Consider the following 12,124-nt stretch of genomic DNA (forward strand, 5'->3'; position numbering starts at 1 on the left):
TCTAAGCATGCTCAGGGCACAAGTCATCCTTTTTAAAGTCAAATCTGCCACAGGTACCAGGCTTGGCAAGTAGAAAAACGTCAACCAGGGCAGATATAATCTGACAACGCATGAATACTCTGTCTCATACCCAATATACTTTCAGTTCTTTAAAACACAAGTGATTACTTTGCAACTGGTGCTATCTGATCACTCAAATAAAAAAAAATCTAGAAAGGTAGATCAGTCAACTAGCTAATTTAGTCCTAATAACAGAAGCGTTTGGTTCTCTGTAGACAGACACTTTGAAATGTGTAGAAAATATCTCAAATGACAGGACAGAGAAATTGTCTCAGTCTTAAAAAGGGATTCTGGTTAAATAAGGTAAAATTAACATACAAACCCATCAGTACGATCATAATATAGTAAAATGCTTAAAAACAGAGTGCTTCGAATCCAGTTTTAAAATATACACCACCATGAAATGAGGTCCAATAACATTATGCATTTCATTTCACTAGGTCAATAAAAAGATACTCACAATCTTCATCTAAGAATTTATACTGTATGTGTTTCTTGAAAAAATCTTGTATGCATCTGCAAATCTCTTCTTTTTGTTTAGAAATATGATCATAATATTGTGTGTAGTCCCTCTGAGAAATACCTGATGAGAAAATATTTTATATTCTGTTATTACACAATATTCTTTCCAAAAACACCAAAATGTGATTTTAAACCTCTTTTTTAGGGAACCATTAAAGTAGATCAGAAGACCAATCAGATGAATGGAATCACACAATAGTCAGCATTTTATATAAAGCTTATCAGCTGTAAAGGTTCCTAAGGCCAGGTGAGCCCTAAAATTCCATAGTGCCATGCTTACTTCAGAAACGGCAGTTATTTTTATTTAGTACAATGGGAAGAATTCAAGGTTATAAAAATGTTTACTATGTAAAAAGTGAAAGAAGCGATTTTAAACCTACCCACATAGTCTAACTGCTTCTTCTTTGATTTTTCCAATGGCCTCTCTAAAAACTGGCCTTCTTTTCACTTTCTTTGGGAAAATGTGAAACAGCCCTCACCACGTCTTCCATTTTCATACTGCATCTCACAGAAGCATCTAGAAGCAGCATTTTCCTTGTTCATACATGCTGTCCTTCCTTCACAAGCTTCATGTTTCAAATCATGGAAAAGTAAACATTCCTTTCCTCAGAGTAACTTGCTGACATTATTCAAAACACACTAAAGGGAGCATTCTAAGAACTCCTTCAATCGCTGTAGGACTACGAGAAAGTTCTCTACTCTGATGAAATGCCTCCAGCTAAGTACCTCTTCCTTAGCTGCACTTAGGATTTTGGTGTTTCCTTCAGGGATACATAATGATACATTAAATCCAAACACACCCAGGGTTAAGTTAAACATGGATATCTCATTCAATAAATAAATAGTGTGGATCTGATTTTGTTCAAATCATACTCTTCGTGGTTGAAGGTCAATTTTACCTCATGGAAAATGTGCTTAGACAAAATAAGGGCAAATTAGCTTCAATATTTAACTTGAATAGATCACAGCAGATAAAATGATAGCCTGAGAGCAAAGAAAATGGGTGGCTTTTACAGTAATGCCCTTCTTTGTTCGCATGTTTTCTCTTCCTAGGATAATAAACACTGCTTCAATAATATAAGTAAAGGTTTAAAAACTGGGCTTTTTACGACGATTAAAATCAGCCATGTACTGTGAGTAGCACTTAGGCCAGCCCCAGAGAGAAAGCAGGTACACGTATCCTAAGTGGGATCAGCACAGGCCACTGCTTTCACTGCTGGAATCCAGACAGACATGATTCATCGAGACTGTCTTCTGTGGAAACAGAATCTGGCCCGAGGACCCTTGTCAACACAGCATTCCAGACAGTCAGTGCCCATTGGCTAGAGGCAACATCTGAGATAAAAACTGATTGCTACCCTTGACTTGGAGAAGGCAATGGCACCCCACTCCAGTACTCTTGCCTGGAAAATCCCATGGTCGGAGGAGCCTGGTGGGCTGCAGTCCATGGGGTCGCTAAGAGTCGGACAAGACTGAGCGACTTCTCTTTCACTTTTCACTTTCATGCCTTGGAGAAGGAAATGGCAACCCACTCCAGTGTTCTTGCCTGGAGAATCCCAGGGACGGGGGAGCCTGCTGGGCTGCTGTTTATGGGGTCGCACAGAGTCGGACACGACTGAAGTGACTTAGCATAGCATAGCATACCCTTGACTTAATTACTAAGCAATCTATTTCCATCAAATGCTTGTCTTTTAATAATTAAAAGGTTTAAAAGAAAGAAAGAAAACCTCACCAATAAGCTTATTTTCCTTGACAAAACATCGGAACTCGGCCCCAGGAATTAATTCACACCATTTTCGAAGAACAAGCTGCAGACAAAGGAGACACGTAACACAACAGGGTGAAAAGAGAGGATATTCACCAGGCTGATACACTACTTCACGTGCAGGCTGCGTCTTAACAGCTGCCATGATCAAGGGTTTGTTTTTTAAAGAAGGCATAAAACATTCTTGACATGAGATGTAGAGAACAGAGCTATGATCTATTAGTCTAACAGAACTGTTAAAACTCTTCATGACAAAACGCATCTTTATCATTTATTTATCATTTTGGGAGTTCTGACATAACATACAACTCAAAAGGTGATGAAGTCACATCGTATTACTGCTGGGCCATAAGTTACCCTATAATTCATATCAATTTTATCAAGATTTTAAAGAAAAGATTCTTACCTCATATTCCATACATGGATCTGGAGAATCATCGGTACAATGAATAAATCTTTGAGGGGAAAGAAAGGCAATTAAATCTTTATTTTATGGTGTCACTTTATGCAAACATATTACTTATACTTAAAGGGAGAGGAAGGTTTTACGAAAAACATGAATTAGGAGATTAATTCAAATTCAATGAACATTTATAAAGCACCATTCAATGTCAGGCATTAGCCTAAGCACCCTGAATTGTTATTTCATTTGTCCTCAAAACCACCATATGCGCTACTATAATCTCTGCTTTTCTGTTAAAAAAAAAAAAAAAGGAAAAAGCTAAAACCCAGAAAAGAACACACTGAGTGACCAAGCCAGGACCGTGGCGCAAACTAACTGCTGACTCCAAATGAGGGTGTGACGGCGCTGTGTTTTATTTCTCATTGTCTTCTTTGCCACATTAACTAGAAACAGAACCTAGTTCTCTGCTGATATTAACTCTGCCACCTAAAGCCACGCAACATTCATCTAATCCTTTTCCAACATCCCATGTAAAAAGCATTCCTCCATTAAATATATCGCGTCTTTCTCTAAAAACCCTCAGTTTCATGGACAATTTTTTATATTCTTTATTAAATGCCCACCTACGCCAGGGGCGGGTAACGTACTAGAAACATTAAAATGAGGTGAGTCCCTTGTCCTTTAGGAGGTTAGTCTGGTGAGGAGAACCTAACAAGTAGACCAAGAATCTCAAAACTCAGGCTTTAGGATATCCCAGTGGCAGTGCTGCAGAGAGCCTGGGGGGAAGGGATGTTTACCAAGTTAGTTGCTAAGTCATGTCTGACTCTTTGTTACCTCATGAACTGTAGCTGGCCAGGTTCCTCTATCCACGGGATTTCCCAGGCAAGAATACTGCAGCTGAGTTGTCATTTCCTTCTCCAGGGCATCTTCCCAAGCCAGGGATCAAACCCGCATTTCTTGCATCGGCAGGCGGATTCTTTACAACTGAGCCGACTGGAAAGCCCTTCAGTTCAGTTCAGCTCAGTCGCACAGTCGTGTCCAACTCTTTGCGACCCCATGAATCGCACAGCACACCAGGCCTCCCTGTCCATCACCAACTCCCGGAGTTCACCCAGACTCACGTCCATCGAGTCAGTGATGCCATCCAGCCATCTCATCCTCTGTCGTCCCCTTCTCCTCCTGCCCCCAATCCCTCCCAGCATCACACTCTTTTCCAATGAGTCAACTCTTTGCATGAGGTGGCCAAAGTACTGGAGTTTCAGCTTTAGCATCATTCCTTCCAAAGAACACCCAGGGCTGATCTCCTTCAGTATGGACTGGTTGGATCTCCTTGCAGTCCAAGGGACTCTCAAGAGTCTTCTCCAACACCACAGTTCAAAAGCATCAATTCTTTGGCACTCGGCCTTCTTCACAGTCCAACTCTCACATCCATACATGACCACAGGAAAAACCATAGCCTTGACTAGACGAACCTTTGTTGGCAAAGTAATGTCTCTGCTTTTGAATATGCTGTCTGGGTTGGTCATAACTTTTCTTCCAAGGAGTAAGCGTCTTTTAATTTCATGGCTGAAGTCACCATCTGCAGTGATTTTGGAGCCCCCAAAAAAAAAGTCTGACACTGTTTCCACTGTTTCCCCATCTATTTCCCATGAAGTGATGGGACTGGATGCCATGATCTTCATTTTCTGAATGTTGAGCTTTAAGCCAACTTTTTCACTCTCCTCTTTCACTTTCATCAAGAGGCTTTTTAGTTCCTCTTCACTTTCTGCCATAAGGGTGGTGTCATCTGCACATCTGAGGTTACTGATATTTCTCCCGGCAATCTTGACTCCAGCTCCAGCTTGTGTTTCTTCCAGTCCAGCGTTTCTCATAATGTACTCTGCATATAAGTTAAATAAGCAGGGTGACAATATACAGCCTTGATGTACTCCTTTTCCTATTTGGAACCAGTCTGTTGTTCCATGTCCAGTTCTAACTGTTGCTTCCTGACCTGCATACAAATTTCTCAAGAGGCAGATCAGGTGGTCTGGTACTCTCATCTCTTTCAGAATTTTCCAGTTTATTGTTACCCACACAGTCGAAGGCTTTGGCATAGTCAATAAAGCAGAAATAGATGTTTTTTTGGAACTCTCTTGCTTTTTCAATGATCCAGAGGATGTTGGCAATTTGATCTCTGGTTCCTCTGCCTTTTCTAAAACTAGTTTGAACATCAGGAAGTTCATGGATCATGTATTGCTGAAGCCTGACTTAGAGAATTTTCAGCATTACTTTACTAGCGTGTGAGATGAGTGCAATTGTGCCGTAGTTTGAGCATTCTTTGGCATTGCCTTTCTTTGGGATTGGAATGAAAACTGACCTTTTCCAGTCCTGTGGCCACTGCTGAGTTTTCCAAATTTGCTGGCATATTGAGTGCAGCACTTTCACAGCATCATCTTTCAGGATTTGAAATAGCTCAACTGGAATTCCATCACCTCCACTAGCTTTGTTCGTAGTGATGCTTTCTAAGGCCCACTTGACTTCATATTCCAGGATGTCTGGCTCTAGGTCAGTGATCACACCATCGTGATTATCTGGGTCGTGAAGATCTTTTTTGTACAGTTCTTCTGTGTATTCTTGCCATCTCTTCTTAATATCTTCTGCTTCTGCTAGGTCCATACCATTTCTGTCCTTTATCAAGCCCATCTTTGCATGAAATGTTCCCTTGGTATCTCTAATTTTCCTTAAGAGATCTCTAGTCTTTCCCATTCTGCTGCTTTCCTCTATTTCTTTGCATTGATTGCTGAAGAAGGCTTTCTTATCTCTTCTTGCTGTTCTTTGGAACTCTGCATTCAGATGTTTGTATCTTTCCTTTTCTCCTTTGCTTTTCGCTTCTCTTCTTTTCACAGCTATTTGTAAGGCCTCCCCAGACAGCCATTTTGCTTTTTTGCATTTCTTTTCCATGGGGATGGTCTTGGTCTTGGTCTTAGAAAGCCCTTACTACCATTTTAATTGTCCTAAAAATTGTTATTATTTATTTATTTAGCTATGCCAGGTCTTAGCATTGCAGCATGTGGGATCTTTCACTTGAAGCAAGCAGAATCTTTAGTTGTGGCATACGACCTCTTAGCTGTGGCATGTGGGATCTAGTCTCCTGATCAGGGATCAAACCTGGGCCCCCTGCATTGGGGGTGCAGAGTCTTAGCCACTGTACCACCAGGGAAATCCTACTATTTTAATTTCTGAAATGTGATTTTAACCATGTTAATGGTTTTTATAAGTCTAATAACAAAGAATAGTACTTAATACATTACTTTATAAAGAACAGGTAGGATTAAGGTTCTCTAAGGTGGCTCAGAAGGTAAAAATCTGCCTGCAATGTGAGAAACCCAGGTTTGACCCCTAGGTTGGGAAGATCCCCTGGAGAAGGGAATGGCAACCCACTCCAGTATTCTTGCCTGGATTCCATGGACAGAGAGGAACCTGGTAGGCCGCAGTTCACGGGGTCGCAAAGAGTTGGACATGACTGAGTTACTAACACACACAAATACAAATTAAGGTTCTATAATATACCTGTTTTTAAAATTCTACAAGAAAACCAAAAGGAACACTTCCAAAATACAAGTCTTCATTATCTAAATTTTTTAATGCTTCTATTTTCCTACAAATATTGATTTCAACCTTTGGTTACTCCTCATTTGTTACTTTAAAATAAGTTAACATTTCAATACAGGTTTGCATCCTACAATCCTGTAACATTATTTTTTAACTGGTGATTGGTTTAACATTTAACATTATTTAAAAACCTTGACTAGTTTCAGAAGGTAGACATGAGAACATATGTTTGCATGAGATTACTGTACAAGGCTTTTTCTTATTAAGATGATTAACCAGATGGCCAAGTACAATTTCTGAAAGGAGAAGTAAGTGTGCAGCCATCTAATTTAAGACCGAATGTGAAGGTCAGCAATAACATTTTCAGGAGCTCATATGAAAAACTGTAAAAAATATTGCATATGAATATCTAAATTCCTTTTATACTCTGGAAGAAGTAGGTGTAAAAAGTAAAAATCCATTAAGATGGAGTATTAGCAACACCTCAATGTTTACAATCCTTACACAAATTATCAGTCTAAAAATTACAGGTCCCAGTGAAAAAAGGAAAAGAAACAAATCCTTAAATCAAGCAAGGCTGCTTACTACACTGAGACTCCTAGAAGAAACAATACAAACAGAAATACAGAAGAAACAATACTAGCATGAGTATCCTAACAAAAACAATAAAATATCTTCAATCATACCAAATATAAAAATATCTGTATTATTCCCTTAATTAACTAAACCAAGAACATAGATGATCCAAAAACTTGCATCTATAATACAGGGGAAAAAAACCCTGATTCTCTCATTTCCAAAAATAAGTTTCATATTTGCAAAAAAAAAAAAAAAAGCAGGACCCCAGAAATAACAGCAAGTCACTGATTCAAGGAAAGCAAGTTACAGAGAAAAAACATTGAATTGTTCAATCTACTTTAGCTTTTGTCTCTATGAACATAATTTAAAAGTCATGGTAAGAACTAGTGTAAATTCTCAAATCCCAACTCAGTATATAATGTAAAATTATATAACATGTTATAAATTTGTGAGCAAAAGCCAAGAAATATGTCATATACCTAACACTTCCACTGTGTTAACCAATACATGTAAATAACACTTGGAAAATTTGTCTGAATTATGAAAAAACATGAAATCATTTGTGATCACTTTGGAATCTGGGCACCTGTTACAGAGTTCCTCAAGTTAGACCTGAAATGAGTCTGGGTCCAGACAGATCAGGGTCCCACATAAAGGAGAAACAATCCAGGCACGTGTTCTACTTTCTTCTCCACCCACCAGGACTCAGGCCCTCAGAGAAAGAACTGATGAAACAAGCTTCCTGTCGAGAAATCTGCTGACAGTTCTACTGCTGTTTCTCTACAAAATTTGCCTTTGCTCTCCGGTTGTTTTTAAGAACTCCTTTTGTCTCTAGTGCTCTGCAGGTACACTAGTCAAATGCTGTGAGTTCTCTAGAGCGGGCCAGTCAATGTGGCAGGAAGGAAGGAAAGAGAAATCATACAATCAGTCAACCGGGAGAAGAGTAACTGTGTGAACTGACTCTAGACAACTCAGGTATTGACTAAATCCACTCGCTGCGATGAAAATTTGATCATTTTCATAAGAGAAGACATCATCATTAAAGTTTTATGGGTGGCAGTACACAAAATCACGAATACTTTAAAGTGGAAGACCACCTAGCTATTTTACTAGGGCACAATCCTCTTTCGTAAGCTTCCCTAAAACACTGGAAGATTACAACGTTATACGTCACAGAAAACAACCCTTGAATATCAGGAAAAAAAATTATGCCAAGGATAGAAATAAAAGAGAAAAACATAGCACCCACGGAAAACTAAGCACCAAAATGGTAGTGCTGACGACTTTACTGTTCATCAGGATCCAAAATAAGAGTTTAGGTACAGAGATTCCATTGCTTTGGGTCACACTGGTGGTGGAAAAGCAAAGACAAAAAATGTTACTAAATTAAGGGAGACTGGGTGTGTTCATTCGCATTATCATAAATTCTTCTTCAAAAAGAGATAAAATATGTTATCTAAAATTGTAACAATCTAACATTGTCAATCAGCCATACTTAAATTTTAAAAATACAATAAAATAAAAAAATACAATAAAAGCGGTATAAAGTGGAAAAATTGTCACCTAAATCAGTTCAGTTCAGTTCAGTCACTCAGTCATGTCTGACTCTTTGTGACCCCATGAACCGTAGCATGCCAGGCCTCCCTATCCATCACCAACTCCCAGGGTTTATCCAAACTTATGTCCATTGAGTCGGTGATGCCATCCAACCATCTCATCCTCTGTCGTCCCCTTCTCCTCCTGCCCTCAATGTTTCCCAGCATCAGAGTCTTTTCAAATGAGTCAGCTCTTCGCACCAGGTGGCCAAAGTACTGGAGTTTCAGCTTCAACATCAGTCCTTCCAATGAATACCCAGGACTGATCTCCTTCAGAATGGACTGGTTGGATCTCCTTGCAGTTCAAGGGACTCTCAAGAGTCTTCTCCAACACCACAGTTCAAAGCATTAATTCTTCTGTACTTAGTTTTCTTTATAGTCCAACTCTCACATCCATACATGACCACTGGAAAAACCATAGCCTTGACTAGACGGACCTTTGTTGACAAAGTAATGTCTCTGCTTTTTAATATGCTGTCACCTAAATAAATGGGCCTAAAAAAATTATAAGGTATAGGTTCTGTTAAGTCTAACTTGGGCAGAAAGTTTTACTCCTGAAACTATTTGCTGCTGAATTTTAGGGTTAATAACCAGTTCCAATAATCTTAAGAACAAAATGTATAAAAATTATGCTGATTATAACTGAGCTTAAATTACTAAGAGAAGTGAACTTTCCTGACCTCTAGTAACTCTTCCTTCCTTAGTCATGCATGACCTTCTCAGAGAAACAATTAATGGAATAATTTTTTCACTCACTCAGCCCTTTCTTCTACATGCCAACTGAATACCAGATTTTTCTTTCTTGCCTTGGTCTACTGAAGTGACACCCCCATGAGTAAAATAATCAGTGAAAGCAGCTTTCTGACTCAACAAGCCTAATCACAAAGAATGTTTATATCTGGGCAAATAATTCACTCAGCAAGTAAAATGTGACAGATGATGCTGTGTCACATTTCAACTTCCACTTTCAAAGCTTCTTGTACACAGTAACCATCTGACTAACAGGAAAAATAAGAGTGTACTTACTATTCCATGTCAATTACAGTGGTGACAGACAGTCCTGGTCGTCTACCCTCTAGCTGTTCCCAACCTTCATCCTTGCTAACGGAACTGCGGTTGTTCAGCTGAGGACGTGTGGTCCCCTGGCACCCCGGGGCACACATGTACAGCTGACCGCAAAGCCCTTGAGCTGCGGGCCCGCACCTGCAGCGCCAGCGTCACCTGGGAACGTGTCAGAAATTACTTTCTTGGGCCCCAAGCCCAGCCTAGTGAATTGGTAACTTGGGAGGGAGGGACCAGCAAGCTGTGTTTTACCAAATTCTCCAGATGACTCTGATCCAAGCTGAAGCTGGAGAGCCTCTGTTCTAAACCAATCACGGCATCTCTGTTCCCTCTGCCAACAACTGGATGAGGCTGAGTAACTGTGTGACCGTGAGCTATCAGGAAGTCTCAGGGAAGGTTCCAGACTGCTTTACTTGCTCACAGACAGAGAAGAATGAGAGGCAACAGAAGCACCCCTCCTATTTTCGATTAAGATATTGTCATCTTCACACCGTACCTGCAGGACAGCAGCTACCCTGTAACCATTCTGTGATGTTGGGTGATAAACCCAAACACCAGGCCCATTCTGTGATGTTGGGTGATAAACCCAAACACCAGGCCAGTAAGCCAAGGTGACAGAGAGAAAGGCTGAAAGAGCCTGGTCCCTGCTGCCCTGACGAGCTGCTGACAGCCCTTGAAATATTCCATCTCCAGGCTCCCCGTTAAATAACGTATTTTTTAAAAACCCTGTGTGAGAACTCTTTCTGGTTGGCTTTCTGTTAACCTGTAAATGTAACTATGACATCCTTGTTTCTTTTGTTGAAGCAAGCTCCAAAAGAGTGTAATGTTACATAATTTTCATAATGTTATATAATTCTACACATATAATTATATACTATAATATTCCTTCTTAGATTCTATAATATTTTACTTTGAAATATTTTAGAAAAGAAGGAATTTATAACTTCATCAAATGAAAACACAGAGAACATTTAGAATGACATTATTGAAATTACATTCTGGTTTTGGTTCTATGAACTATAGGGATAAATTACTGAACAGTTTTGGGCCTCAACTTTCTAAATGATGAAAGGGTCAAATTAAATCACTGATAAGATCTTGTCCTACTTAAAGATTATACTCTTTAATTTTTAAGGGATCTGGAAAGACTTCTATGACCAAAGTTCATCTGTATTGACCCAATCAATAGGGATTTTTCTAGACTGATTAAGACTTACAAGTTGTTACACAAGTGACGACTGACAAAGATTTCTGGAAGTACTGCCTGTCTGAAAGTTCAGCACTTGGTATCTGTCCTGCCAACCCAAACTATTTACACAGGGAGAAGGATGGTATTCTGCGGATAAACACTCCAAACACAGGGCCTCAAATGCACCTGCTGATTTAACCTCTTCCCCATGCAAAAGTCAAAAAGCATAAAACACAAAATGACTGGTATTTCTACCCTTCACTGGAATCATAGCTAAATTCGCTTAAGATAAAAGGAGAGGTGTGCTAAGGGAAGCCAGTAGGTCACTGGACTGCAAAGATGGTTTTAAACACCATCAGCCACAGAGCATTAAAAGTGGTTTATATTCTGTGGAAAGGAAATGATATCCTTATATATTCATTGTAACTAATAGCAAATGTGCATAAAAATCCATATCCAGTGAATTAACAGGTACAGAGTATTTCTGATGCAATATATTACAAGGCCTCTTTACAAAAGCATTTGATGACAAAAAGCTCTACAATGGCAAAAAAAAACACAAAACCCTGAAAGCCACAACATCTTCTAAACAGAGGGTATCTTTCAGAATGAAAATGCTGCCCATCACCCCCAAAACAAACACCTTATCACACCTGTGCCAACACAACCAAAAAAGGTCGACACCTAAATATCACAATAACTAAAGTTTTCTCTGTAAATGAACCAGAAAAATCAATACAGCTAAACTCCTTTTATAATAAATTGGCAATATGATCATACTTACTTATTATTACTTAACTTTGCTTTCTTTAACATAGTACTAAAACCATATGCCCGAGCTTCAGAACCAGACGTAAAAGAGATGATGCACAACTGACTTGTAGGGAATGTTTTTTTTCCAAGCCAGGCTGCTCTTCAAAAAAGATTTGAGGCTAACGGGATGAATTAGCAAACTGAACTAGGGAAGATGTGGCAGGCACACACAATATGTTCATCTGTGTATCTACTTAGTTTCTAGATTTTCTGATATGCTTTATCTTAGAGATTAAAGATTAGTTTAGTTGAGATTTGGGGTTTAAAAATGAGGTAGGCAAGAAATCTAGAATAACTGCTGTTTGAGGACAGAACAGAAGTATGAAGGGATCAGCTACAGCTCAGCAGTGCAGGTGTCCAGTCGGCCTCCAATGAAGATTAGCTATAGAGTAACTGGCAGAGGGGAGAAAATGCAAGTTCATGTCTAGGAATTTTTTCCTTTTGGCCAAAGCACATGCCTTGTGGGATTTTAATTCCCTGACCAGGGATTGAATCTCAGCCCTTGGCAGTGAGAGCACAGAGTCCTAACCACTGGATCACCAGGG

The 12,124-nt window shown here is 39.4% G+C and overlaps 1 protein-coding gene across 2 annotated transcripts in view; it reads right to left on the reverse strand.

Moving 5' to 3' along the window:
* The window catches only part of CDC123 (cell division cycle 123), a 46,276-nt gene that overhangs the window by 13,820 nt on the left and 20,332 nt on the right, over nucleotides 1–12,124 (reverse strand). For both annotated transcript variants that reach the window (XM_019972901.2, XM_070801982.1), the window contains 3 exons: nucleotides 2,754–2,802; nucleotides 2,315–2,390; nucleotides 521–643 (listed from right to left, as the gene is read on the reverse strand). In XM_019972901.2, the coding sequence (XP_019828460.1) occupies nucleotides 521–643; nucleotides 2,315–2,390; nucleotides 2,754–2,802 (248 nt within the window). The remainder of the gene's footprint in view (nucleotides 1–520; nucleotides 644–2,314; nucleotides 2,391–2,753; nucleotides 2,803–12,124) is intronic.

Source organism: Bos indicus, chromosome 13 (assembly GCF_029378745.1).
Source record: "Bos indicus isolate NIAB-ARS_2022 breed Sahiwal x Tharparkar chromosome 13, NIAB-ARS_B.indTharparkar_mat_pri_1.0, whole genome shotgun sequence".
NCBI lineage: Eukaryota > Metazoa > Chordata > Mammalia > Artiodactyla > Bovidae > Bos > Bos indicus.